This window comes from Streptopelia decaocto (genome assembly GCF_964273445.1).
Source record: "Streptopelia decaocto genome assembly, chromosome: 2".
NCBI lineage: Eukaryota > Metazoa > Chordata > Aves > Columbiformes > Columbidae > Streptopelia > Streptopelia decaocto.
The window spans coordinates 64,260,054-64,273,719 of record NC_138655.1 but is presented as its reverse complement, the minus strand read 5'-3'; the positions used below and the strand labels follow the sequence as shown (position 1 = coordinate 64,273,719).

General features: G+C 39.5%; 1 protein-coding gene across 1 annotated transcript in view; it reads left to right on the top strand.

Moving 5' to 3' along the window:
* The first annotated feature begins 1,064 nt into the window (after positions 1 to 1,064).
* The window catches only part of TEX10 (testis expressed 10), a 58,049-nt gene continuing 45,447 nt past the window's right edge, over positions 1,065 to 13,666 (top strand). The window contains exons 1-5 of the mRNA XM_082044742.1: positions 1,065 to 1,155; positions 1,582 to 1,711; positions 4,841 to 5,029; positions 5,810 to 6,516; positions 11,642 to 11,885. Of these exons, the coding sequence (XP_081900868.1) occupies positions 4,844 to 5,029; positions 5,810 to 6,516; positions 11,642 to 11,885 (1,137 nt within the window). The 5' untranslated portion in view covers positions 1,065 to 1,155; positions 1,582 to 1,711; positions 4,841 to 4,843. The remainder of the gene's footprint in view (positions 1,156 to 1,581; positions 1,712 to 4,840; positions 5,030 to 5,809; positions 6,517 to 11,641; positions 11,886 to 13,666) is intronic.

Below are 13,666 nucleotides of genomic sequence, written 5' to 3'. Positions count from 1 at the left end.
ATGTTTTCCAACTCTATAAAGACAAATCTTCATATTTCTTATTATTAATGCATTCTCGTTGGAGGAAATAAGAAAGAAATAAAGAACTGAAGTAGCTGGGCTCAAAGAAAGTGATCCTATGACTTGCTACGAGTAAGAAGCCTGAGCCAAGATGTCTCTGATTCCAGTAATTAAAATGATGTAACACCTTGTGTGATGGGATGCTGACATTGTAAAAAACGCTGTAGAACTACTGGCAGTCATCCATATTTGTTCCAAACGGTGCAGTGTGATTACTTCAGCGATCTGACTGATTTGTTCTCATGACTGATGCGCTAAGGTAGAACATCCTGATGTGGTCCCAGAGGGAGGCAGAGAGTGAACTGGAGGTGACTTTAAAAATACTTAAAGACACCCCTGCAAAAGCATCTCCCTTCTGTCTAGAGACTTGACGTTAAGCCTGCAAAGGGAAAAGTGTGTCTCTGAGTATCTTCAGGCTAGACACGAGGAAAAATGTTTTTACGGTGAGGGTGGTGAAACACTGGCCCAGGTTGCCCAGAGAGGTGGTAGATGCCCCATCCCTGGAGACATTCCAGGCCAGGCTGGACGGGGCTCTTAGCAACCTGATCTAGTTGCAGATGTCCCTGCTCATGGCAGGGGCTTGGACTGGATGACCTTTGAAGGTACTTCCAACACAAACTGTTCTGTGATTCTATGAAAAGCGTCATGAAGCTCTCGTGGTCCACTGGTTCAACACCTGGCTGCTCTGCTGTAGGTACGTACAACAGTGATGGTTTGCCTGCCCTTGTTTAACACGTTGCTTTGCCAGCAAAGAACTTTTACTATAGAAAAGGGAAAACCTGCTGCAACCCATCACCAGAGCAGCACCCGAGAGCACACCGCTTCGAGGGAAAGAAAAAAACATCTTTGCGACGCTTCGCCGCAGCGGCAAGGTCACGGCTCACACCTCGGGCCCCTCCCGCCTGGGCGGGCGGCGGAGCCCGCCGCTGCTGCAGGTGGCGCCAGCGCTCCGGCGGCGCGGGAAGGGAGGGGCGCTCTTTCCCGCTCCAAGCGGGTGAGGGTTCGAGGCGCTCGCTGGTTGCAGCCGCTCACGTGGGCGGCCGTTTCCGGGCAAGCTCTCGGGGGCGGAAGGGGGCTCGCGCTGCCGCGTGGTTGGTGAGTGGCTGGCGCGCGGCGCGCGCGGGGCTCGGCGGCGCCGTGGCGGCGCGCGGGAGGAGGGGCCCGGCCCGGCCCGGTCCGTCCCGGCCCTGCCCCGCGCTACCGGCCGCCTTTGTGTGACCCACCCCCTTCCCAAACGCTCCTGCGCAGGGCGGCGGGAAAGCGTGAGCACAGCCGCGGGCGTGTGCCGGTCCTGGGGAACCAGCGGCCTCGGCGCCTTCGGCCGCGGGCGTCGCCCGCCACTCCTGCCCCACCTCCCCTCGCCCAGCGGCTTCACCTCAGCCGCGGCTCCCACCGCTGCTGGAGCCCCAGCTCATCCCCGGCGCGGCTGCGGCAGCTCCCGGGAGCCGAACTCGCGGCCTCCCCGCCGGGAGCCCCGGCAGCCGGGCGGGCACTAACGCGCTTTATTTGAACGCCTCGTAGGGCGCCTGGAGCGGAGCAGCTCTTGGGGAACACGCCGAAAGATGTCCCGGGACGGCGAAGAGGGCTGTTCAACGGCCTAGGCACGCGGGAGGAGCCGCCGCCTTCACTTCAGCAGCGCGTTGGCTTCGGGGTACGGCGGGGTGACCGGGGACTTCTGGGAGGGGTTGTGTTCTGTAGTGGTTTTATGTGTTCTGTGGTGATGATGTTCTCTGGTGACCGGTGCTGTGCTTGGCGGGAGCCTCGGAGAGTTAATTGCGAGCGAATGTGGCCTTTAGCTGGCAGAGAATTTGCCCAGGTGCAAACCTGTATCAGATGAGAGGAGTTAGGGCGCGTACCACGCCTTCTGGTTTCTCAGGATTTTCCCGATTGCCCGAGCTTGTAAATGTGCTGGTGGCAGGATTCCCTGAGGATTCCGCTTCAAAGCTGCGATTCCAGGTGAAACAGGGACTCCTTCTGGTTCCCCTCTCTTTCCCTAAGCCTGATGCAAGGATGGTCAAGTGACACCTGAAGTAGCTTCCAAAAGTGTGGTGTACAGCTTTGTGTTAAAAGAAGCTAATATTGATTTGAGGTTATTTTAATGTTTTGGATTGTAAAACTATATTAGTGTGTAAGTTGTTAGGTGCACTTAGCTCAGTCCTGTTGGAAGAGGGCCAGCTGAAAATACATTTGAAGTCAAAAGGCAAACAGTTGTTTCAGCAGGAAGTTTCATTAAAATATTTATGTATCTTTAAGCAAAACTGTATACAGCTTATAATGTTTTGTTATGCAGATACCGTGGTGTTATTATGGCTTTAGTTTTGTAACCATTTTATCTCTGATTTAACATTATACATGTAAATTGGAAATGGATATGTTGAGATTTCTAATAAATAATTTCCAGAATACGCAGTGTAAAGTAAACTGTGCTGCTTTGGTTTAACTGGAGATAGTGTATTTCGTAAGCCCCCTCCTTTAGGAGAACTTAATTGACTTTGTTTAGGCGTGTCTACACCTGTATTGTAAAGTTTTTAGTGCTAAATGGAAGCCAGACATTTTGTCCTGAAATGTGAGACTTTCTAAATGTCTTCATTAAAGCACGCTTTGTAAGTGGAAATAACGTGTCAAAAGATTCTAGCTATTTCTGTATGTCTTGCAGTGAAATAGCGAAAATCTTTTAATTCCTTCCAAAAGATGCATATGGTAAAAATCAAAAGCTTATAAAACCATAGTTTTTATGGTTGGACACTAAAGGACCTTTTTATTTTGGCACCAAACACCAAATTTTTTCAGCGCCTTTTCAGCTGATAGGTTACTTATGCTAAACTTACACTTCAGTTAAAGTTGTCTATTTTAAGCTAACATGTGAAAAGCAGAAATTAAGTTGTAGTCAAATGTTTGTTTAATCAGTTCAAATTGTTTTAAAGGAATAGAAAACGTCAACTGGATTAAAAAGATTCTTTAATGATCACCCTGATGATGTATATATGAAATACTGTAGTACAGCACAAATTTACGGTTTGAAGTCCATTGGGAGAATGAGCTCTAGAATTTTATTTTCTGCAGTGAATGGTGATCATATGCACCATAAAAGAATCATTGTTTGGATATTTTATTTTGAAATTTCTGTGTTTAGTTGGCTGTATTTTTTTTTCTTTTTAGGTAGTATGGTCTTTAAAATTTGAGCATTGTGTTTGCAACTTTTTTTATAGTTCAGATGTTAAGAACCCAAAGAGTAGTTTGAAAGAGAGAAGAGACAAAAAGTTTATGTACCTGATAGCATGGACTTGATACTGTGTACACTGAGGTCTGGAAGGATTCAGATTTCTGGCTCTGTAAATTACCTGTTATAATTAGAAAGTTGTGAGATATTAAACCTCAACATCATAATGGCTTTGTGCTTGCCGCCCTCTTCTCCCTTTTAAACTGTAAGTAATCTCTGCAGCCACTTCCAGCAGCCATCAGACTGTGGATTCACAGTCTTAATGAACAGATGTCTAGGTACAATTTCTATGTGATGTTGAATGTTGTGACATCAGCTTCTGGAGTTTTGTTATGAATGAATTTAAAAGTACAGAGATTGAGGGAAGGAAGATTAACTAAAGGAGCCTCTGTGTGTAGTTTTATAGTTTGTTTTTTGGTTTGTGTGGGGTGTTGGTTTTTTTTTTTTTTTTAATCTGTAAATTGGGTTTGCATAGCAAGGTTGTGGTAGCTGGGCATCTACAGGGGTGGCTTCTGTCTTCTGTTTTAAGATTTAGTTTTTATTTCTCATTATCTGACTCTGATTTTATTTGGAATAAATTAATTAATTTTCCCCAAGTTGTGTCTGTTTTGCCCGTGATGGTAATTGGTGAGTGATCTCTCCCTGTTCTCATCTCAACCCATGACCTATTTGTTATATTCTCTCTGCCCTGCCCAGCTGAGGAGGGGAGTGACAGATTGGCTTTGGTGAGCACCTGGCGTCCAGCCAGGGTTAACACACCACAGTCTGGTAGAATTAAGAGTACTTTTATCAGTACAGATATGTCAAAACCAAGAAGTCATTCAGAAACTGAAGTGTGGGTTTTTATTTGTTTTGGTTATTGTACATCTATTGTAATATGTCCATATGACTTCTAAGTATAGCTATTCATATTTCTTATGCCTTGTGAAACATGACTTAGTTTTTCAGTCTCTTTTTTTCTCTATATGTGCCCATTTAACCTCTTTCCACTCCATTCTTTGTAGTTTTCGTGTTTTAATGCACAGACTGGACTTTTCAGTGTATAGTGGAAGTTTTCTTAGCTACTTGTATAATACTGTTATCAGTGAAGGCTTGATTAAACCCATGATTTCACCTGTGCAGAATGTATGCAATTAATGATTGAGCTGGTAAACAAAGTACAAATTAAATGAAACAGTTCACTGAGCTCCTTTGGCTTGGCAAGAGTCAGCTGTGTAAAAAGTGGCTTTATTGGCAGGAACTTTTAAAAACAAAACCAAACCAATAACTTAATCTGATAAAACAGTGGGAGATGCAGATACTTAAGTGATCTTTTTTCAATAAAGTAGTTCTCAGAGCAAAGACAACCAAAGGAGCAGCAGAAGAACAGCTGTACTGGCTCAGTCTGCATGTCTGTTTAGCCTAGCATCTTGTCCTGGGAGCAGACACTAGTTTATCCATAGGAAAAAACATAAAAACAGTAGTCTTCATAAGGAAGTTGCTGCTCTTTGGTGGAAAAAAATATTTACTTGTAGTGTATTTAATGAAATTAAAATTCTTAATGTCTTTTTTTTTTTTCAGAGAATGAGAATGACTAAAAAAAGGAAACATCAAGAAGATTTCCAGAAAGTGAAATTAAAAGTTGGGAAAAAAAAGCCTAAACTAGAGAATGCAACTGATACTACCTTCAGAACAAAGGCCATACAAATTCCTGAGCAGCTTAAAGAAGATGGAGTGCTTCCTACACAAAATAGAAAACTTAACATAAAGGTATACTGTGGCATTGCATTCTGAAAACAGAAGTTTACTTGTCATTTGTCTAGGTTTACTATGTTCATTAGAGTTGAGGAAAACATTTAAAAAAAAAAAAACAAACAAACCCCAGGAGAGTATCTGCATATAGTTTCTTTGTCCTTGGCAATAAGCTGAACTGTGAATTTAATGACTGAAATTGCTGGACCAGCATATAACCCAAAGGAAAGGTTTTCAGCAGTGCGAAAACTAAAGTTGCACATGTTTAAGAATCTAGGATTAACATTTGGTTTTTGAAAGCCTTGGTTGATAACTTAAGGACAGGATTTTAAAAAGTAGGCTTCCTGAGCTTATGTTTTTTAAAAAACCTTGTGTTTCTTTGGGTGGTGGTTCTGCTTTTCTTCCATTGCATCATCTTCTATCTCTTGCAGCTCTCTGCTTAAACTGAAGAAAGCTGTTGAGACTGAGATTTCATAGTTCTACTTTTGAGGCAAACTGTGAGAGGACTTATTTTTTATCATCCCTCTGTTAAGTCAGTAGGGTTGTGCATAATTGTAGTTACCTGAAGGACAAGTCATGATGTCTTGTTTTTTCTGTCATTGAATTTTGATGATTGTTCATTATTACACTTTAATTTTATATTTGTTCTGAATGTATTATGCTGTCATAAACAGCAGTACATCATAAGAATAAATTCTGTATTTTTGAGTGTTTGAGAAAAATGTGCTGGAAATAGCTGGGGAAGTTTAAAGAGCTTAAAGAAATAATTATGGCAAGTCTATGTTTCTTTCTTTTTAGGATCTACTTTCACAGATGCATCACTATAGTCCTGGGGTTAAGCATAATGCACTTGTTGGACTCAAAGATCTTCTTTCTCATTATCCATTTTTAATTGATGCACACCTTTCAAGTGTAATAAGTGAGGTGGCAGCCGTGTTTACAGACAAAGATTCTGGTGTCAGAGGAGCAGCTGTTCACCTGCTGCAATTCTTGGCTTCAAAAATAAAAGCTGAACAGATTGCTCCATTTTTTCCTTTGGTAAGTGCCCATCTCTCCAGTGCCATGACTCATATCAGTGAGGGAATTCAGGAGGATTCATTGAAAGTCTTGGACGTTTTGTTGGAAGCATACCCAGCTCTTCTCACAGACCGCAGCAGTATATTGTTGAAGAATTTTGTAGAGCTTATTTCCCACCAGCAACTGTCAAAAAGACTCAAAAGCAGAGAGAAACTTTCCTGGATGCTCTCTGTTAACCCAAATCGCAGAGTAACTTCTCAGCAGTGGAGGTTAAATGTACTTATCAGGCTCAAGAAGTTTCTCCAAGCGGTGGTAGATGGATCCAGTGAAACAGAGGATGAAGGGCTTCAAGGACAAAAGGATACCCCTCGTTCTGTGAGGAACCCAATATGCATCAGTTGGAAGGACCATGCAAATAATCAGCAACATATACAACTGTTTGAAAATGGTGGCTTACGACCAAAGATCAACTCATCGTTTAGACTGAGGTGAGAATACCTTAGCTAATTTGGGAATTAATGTCAACTGTGTGATCACAATGTTAAACTGTGGTTTGTTGGTGTTGAAGACAACAATTTATTTTTTTATTGTGGGATTGTCCCTTTGCTGTATTTTACAGCATTTAGTGTAATGGGCAGTCTTAATGCAGTGGCTTGAAAATATGTAAATACTCAGATAACTGCTATGCATATAACATGAACTTTCCCATTATCAAGTAAAAGCTTTATTTTATGCTATTCATAATTATTTTGGAAGATAAGCTCTAGGGTTTTTATTTATTGTTGGGGTTTTTTTGTGGTTTGGTTTTGTTTTGTTTTTTTTGTTTGTTTGTTGGTTTGTTCTTGTTTTCAATGTGAACAGGCAACTACAGGTTGTTGCAGGATATCAAATAGACCTGGGGCAAGCAGGCAAATTTCTTTGCATTAACCATAAGCTTGTTTCTTACACTGTGATAATGAATTTGACTGAAATTTTTTGCTTTTGCCTTCAAGAGTCTATCATAAGTTTAGGACTCTCTTTTCTTTGTATATAGCTCCTTTTAAAAAAGACAGCATGATATGGTGTGTTTGGCTCTATGAAGTTCTGCTGAGTTTCTGATTCTAGATAGTTAATTCACTGGTTCATATCTTCACTATGGATAAAAGATGTCTCATCTGAGATATTGAGAAATATGGAAGGAAGTGTAGTGTGCTTAGTCACAGAAAGCTTTCTGTGTTTTTAGTAATACTCTAAATATATGCGAGCTGAAGTTAAGGGAGAAATAACTAACCATCTTTATTTCTTTTCCTCCTTTCTGAATCACCGACTCCTCAAACTAGAGGGGAACTTACCATCCCACTTCATGGTACCTTTTAAGCGTTAGCAGTGCGTATACATGAAGATGCCATAGATGCTACATACTGGCTGATAGGAGACCTGAAATGATGACGTGGGAAAATAGAAACTATTCAGCTGTTACACATTACTTCTAATCCATACGTATCAAGTTGGCTTGAAGACAAACCACAGTCCTTGTTTTACTGCTGGGGGAGACTGAATAAGTGGTCATCTAGGAAGTCAGTGGCAGAATAGAGTCTAAAACCCACTCTCTAATCCATTGCTATGTCAATCTCATATATTTGAATCCAGTGCAGAAAAGAGACCTCCTGTTGTAATCCCACAGGTATTGGCCTGAATTGGCAGGTTTTCCAGCTCTGTCATGGAGATACACAAAAGGTGGTTCCATTCCCACTCTCCTAGTCTTCCTCTTGGCAGGTAGCATATTAACATAGCATAAGGGTTCAGTCATGCTCAAAAATATCTGCTCTGGTTAAAACTTTAGTTGGAAACTATGTCAGTGAAGCCCACTTGAGGAAGGGGAAAGGGATCAGTGCTGATCACAAAACAGTCCTATAGTCTTCATCTCTGCAGTCAGAAGCATACAATTGTGAACAACTATATTTCAGAGGATTCTTGTGTGGTGCCCTGAATGATATGACGTGTGTGATATACCATGCCCTGTAGTAGCTGAAGATGCATTGTGTCCAAGGTCTAGGAAAGTAAACTTCTGGTGTCACCTGAATTGGATTCTGCTTTTCTGAGGAGCTAGATTTTGGTGAAACATCGTGATCCACTTGTGGTTATAAATACTTTCAAAAAGGAGTTTGCAAGCATGAGGAGGAGCCAGAAGAATAGAAAGAAACATTGCTAGAATCCAAGGCGAGGTTGGCAAAGCAAGCTGATGGCAGCAGAACAGAAGAATGGAAAGAGGAGGGCCATCTGCAGAAGGTACTAAAATGTTCTCTTTCTATTGCATTTGTGCATATTTTTGGTATGTTCATTTTGCCTAAAGGGTCAGTACAGCTTGTTTTAGTGGATATCTGCAAAATGCTAGGAGTGGAAGTTACTGCGGTGACTTTTGTATTTACCACTGAAATATTTTCTAGTCATCTGAAGATGATTAATTCTGTCTCTTCCAATCCCAGCTGTGCCATTCCTAGGCCTCTTCTGTGGCTATTACTGTAAGGACAGAAATTGCTTCTAATAAGAGGTGCAAAACATCTGTAATGCTTCTTGAGTACTTCCAAAATCTCAAACAGTATGTGTGGGTTTCCTTAAAGAAAGAAATGCACAAATAGTCGAGCCCTAACTGTAGGTAATACCTTGACCAAACCATAAGTAACTAATTGTGGTATGTATTGATGGACTCATCACTAGTACTGCAAGTGAGTTTCAACTTTGTCCTTTAAAAAGCAGACTTCCAAACACCACTAATAGTATGCTACATTTTTAAAATTCTCATATCTTTTCAGTCTTGCAAGTTCATTGATTAGTGATGGCACCTCATTGATAACCTCGTGATTATGGAAAAAGATTTTCAGAATTGGTTTGCAGTTTTAATGTTTAGGAAAAAGTGTGGATTCTGAGCTTTGTATGCTGGATGGTTCAACAATGCAGATCTTAAGACTTCATTATTTTCTGTTGTGTGCTAGGTCTTCCTACTGTGTGTGATTTAAAGATTACAGTGATTATCAGAATATATCCTCTGACTGTGCTGCTTTTTGCATCAAATTCATTTCAGGTGTGGAAAAATGGAAAACCTTCACAACTTAAATGTGGTGATACCAAGGTGTGTGATGTATATTCGGAATGGAAGTGGTGCTGAAGAGAAATGGTAGCACTTCTGTTTCTGCTGAGAAAGGAGAAAATGAAGCTGTGGAGAAAAGCCAAGAAGACTTGAGAGACCAAAATGGAAGACGAAGCATAGTGAATAAATATGTACATAGTGTGATCTGTGCATCAGATGGAAATGGGAAAATACAGTTCACTTGGTGTACTGAATGCTTCTTTGCCGCAGTTGGCAGCACACACACAAAAGGAGGACAGTAACCTGACTTAGACTCTAAGCCATAAAAACTTATTAACTTCCAATGACTTTCCATATCTTAAGCAACAGAAAGTTGTTTCCTTATGTTCTTTTTCTTTTACACTTCCTTGACTTCCCTTTGCTGTACCTTTCAGAAAAGTACTGAAATAGTTGGAGGTCTGTGTTATGCTTTTCTAGGAGTCTTGAGGCGTGTGTTGGGTGTGTGTTCTTGGGTTTCATGCATTCTTAAATGTTTAATTTGGACATTTCTTTGTGTGTGTTCCAGAGATTGCTCAAATTCTAGAGCTCTGCTGTAATATCAGCTATTATTTTCAGAGAAACTATTCAAGACTACTACTTCAAAATCATTTCAGGATCTCGGTGGAGTGTGTAGTCATGGCATAGCATTTACAGGACAACCTAACTTTTTCAGTGAAGTTATGGTCTTGGTATCAAATGGTTTGTCCAGTGACACTTTAGAATTTGTTGTGGTTAAAACTGGAAGATGGGATTTGTATGCTGTGTCTTTAGATGACTATGAGTTAGATGTCTAAGTGGGAACCATTCACCCTAAACTCTCTTTGTAGTCTGAAAGAAACTGGTGTCTTTACTGCAGTGCCTGTGGTGTAGAAGGAATATAGAGCAACAAAAAAAGGGACAGATAATCCAAATTACATTGACTGCATATGTTGGTTGTTGTGGTTACTCTTAATAACATTTTAAGATGTCTGATAGTTGTAGTAGCTACCACAGATAAAACTAGCATTTTTTTCGTATGACCAGTTAAGTTTCTGTCTACTTTATTTTGTGCTAGAGATCTAAATTCTCTCTCCCATTTTGCTTTCATGAAAAAAAGGGCTGGCATTTGTCTCTCACTTTCTTTTTATTCATTTGCAGTTGTCTTCTTCCTGCTCCTTTTACAGTTTGTTAATACCTGGGTTTGTTTTGGTTTAGTAATTTTCTTGAGATAGCAATTTCAACCAGAGAGACAAGACAGAATAAAACTTTTTATTATCTGCATATATAGATGATTGCAACAGCATGAGAAATGAAGCTTCATAGAAGGATATAAATAATTGGATAATTTGGAAATCAGGTGACCAGGAAAAACTGCTTTACCTCTTCAATCAAACATTCAGTTAAAGTATTTGTAGAGAGAACTTCTTTGCCTATCAGTGGAAAGAAAGCAAATAGTCTTTTAGATCCTATTTTTGGGTGTATATGTAAAGAAATAATCGCTTAGAGAATGTCACTGAAACAGAAAGGAGTTTTAACAGAAGGTTCAGCGTACCAATTTTATGTATATTAGGAAGTTATAGTTATGATGGGAATTCCCTGCTGTGAGTTAGAAAACAGGATCAGAAATAATCAGTTGAAATTGTTGCTTTTTTTTTAAATGTCTCTTGTTATTTGGAAACCCTTCCAGAAGCTTGTATTGCTTAAAATTATTGGGAGTTATTTAGGGGTTTCTTTCTTTAAAGAACCTTTTTTATAAAATGGGTACAAATTGCCTGACTTGATCCAGGGGCGGGATTTTGTCATTTGTGCTAACAATCCCTTTTGAAAATGAAGTGTGTTATGAGAGGGGGGCAAAAAGTCCTTGGTTTTCTTGCTTTCTGGGAGATGTTATTTTAATTTAAACTATATCTCGTAATTTTTTGATAACATTTTTTTAACTTCATTATCAGACCATTTTAATAACTTTTCAGCTTTTTTGCTCTCCAGACCATTAAAGGTGAATATTAGGTGGGAACCAAAGTTATATTTCTGAAGAATGATTTTTTTTTTTTCTTTCCTATTAATATGAACAACCATTATGTTTTTTATAGCGATGGTTATTAACTCTAATAAACCACATGCATTTGACAATACTTTGTAGTCAGTTTCATTATTTTGCTTCAAGGAGCTTAAAACTTAAAACTTTTTTATTTTGTTGTGCTGAGTACAGTGAATTCTTATCTGTTGGTTTACAGTGATACGATGATGCAAATCACATTTCTTCACTTTATAGACTTTACATATAACAATGGGGAAAGAAATGCTGGAATCTAAGTTGTTACAAACTTGCAGGGAGGCTCTGGAGAAGGTTTGTTGTAGATGGTTTAAACTCCCATTTTTCCTTACTGAAGTTTCTAGCAAGAAAGCAAGCAAACATTTAATGTATTTTAAAAGTAATTTTTCCTGTTATTCAGAAAGTGATAATGCCCTCATCTGTTAACCTGTTTTTAAAGGTGTAATTTTTTTTTTTTTTTGCCTTTGTCATTTAGGTCTGTGGCAAGCGTAATGGACAGTGCAGAAAAAGGCCTGTCCTCGGCTGAAAACTTAAAAGGTTTTATTGAGATAATAATTCCATTACTGATTGAGTGCTGGATTGAAGCGTCTCCTGCACAATCAGCTCCCATTCTTGGAAACCTTTTGGAATCAGAATCTCATCAGCTTATGCAGCAAGTGCTTAGTATAATACATTTATTGTGGAAACTCACAAAGCGACATGATGAAACGTACAAAATGGTAAGGGAGATGAAATCTCTGGCATGATGATGACAGTTCATTTTGTTTTGATTGGAAACTAGTGATTTGGTGATTGGAAGGAGTGGAAATACTTTATGGAGAAAAAGCCTAGGTTTGGTTACAATTTTATTTTGGATTTTGTCAAGTGTCTTACTCTAGAAAAGAATCTGTTGAACTGAGCAATGAGTTCAACAATAGTCTCAGGAATCCTTCACAGACTGCAGCACAAAAGCTTTTGAAATTGAAAGTGGTATTGGAGAAGAGGAGCATTTTGTCTCCCACATAACCTCTAGAATATAAATCTGAACAAAGTATGGAATGGAGTAGTTTGTTCCTTGCTTTTGTGTGTTGAAAAAATTTACAGAGGTGGGGGAGTGGAAGTGAATAAATTCAAAAGCCTTGGGAAGGTAGGGAATAACAGGTGGTATGAGATGCTGTAATTGCTTCGTGCAGCCTATGTTGTGTCACGATTGATAGTATCACAAGACATTGAATCAAGACCTCAATAAGAATTTTGGAAAATATCCTTAAAGTTTTTTTTTTCCCCTAATTATTTTGCCTTTTACTTTTACAAATGAATTGCTATTTTTTTGTAACTTATGCTGCTCTTCAAATATTTTTGTGAACTGAAAAAAGAACACTCTTTCCACTTAGGCTGTTGAGAGTAGTTGGAAGGAATGTCTTGACAGCTCTTTGTTTTACCTGTGTATAGGACTCTAGGCCCATGCGTTAAACAAGATGTACACTTAGAGTAGTTATGGAAACACATTTGTGGAATCATTCTATTAGACCAGAGTGACCCAACATACACAGCCTGAGGGGTGGATCAGAGTTGTCTGAACAAAACACGCTGTTCTCTTTTTTTCCCCTCTTCATCTTTTCTAGAGGGTCTGTTGGAAGCAGGCAGAAAACAGGCAGTTAGCCAGGTAAATACATGTGGCAGCCTTTTTCTTTAGGGTACTGCAGATGTGCTGCCCTTAACCAAAACGCAGGCACCCTACGACTATCTGAAAGGTGTGCGCCTGTGGCAGGTTGAGAGCTGTTCTGTTTCGCAGTTGCATTACGAACTAATGATATTTTGGAAAAAAAATTCTGATGTCTATGCAACTTTTTTTTTTGAGCATATTGTGTTTTAGATAAGAGAAACAGTTTATTTTGTCTTTTCCTTTATAGTCACCTTTATACCTAAAATCCATTTAAATGCTTCAGTTTGAAAATGTAAGCTTTGCTTATTTAATAGCCCTTGGGCTTACAGGCCCAAGTGCTTATTGTAGACACTTTGGGAAACCTCTGAATATGCTTAGTGGAAAACTATTAACCTTTGAAATAGTTTAATGGTCATTTTTTCTTCTTAATACTTGAGTACCAAAAATAATGTTCTGCCTGACCAATTTGATAGCAGTGCAGGCTTTTTTTTTTTTTCCAATGAGTTCTGCTGGATACTTTATGGAATGGTGACTGCGAGGGTCTGCTAACCCACAAAGTAAAATTATTTGTAAATATTGAAAAAAATCCTTTGTCTGTAAGGATGACCTTTCTACTGGAAAAATTTGTCAGCGGGCCTTGAACTACAAGTACACTGATAATGGGAAAAGATGAAAGTGATGTGAGAATACATCTTAATGGAAAACTCAGAACAGTCACTACAAGTTAATCAGAGTTCACTCTGATTTTTAGTACCCTGATAAATTGATATAAAGCACTTTTGATTCACATCTGTAAGTCACACAGTTTAATATTGCACATATCAACATCAATATGTGCGAAGATAACATGCTGGT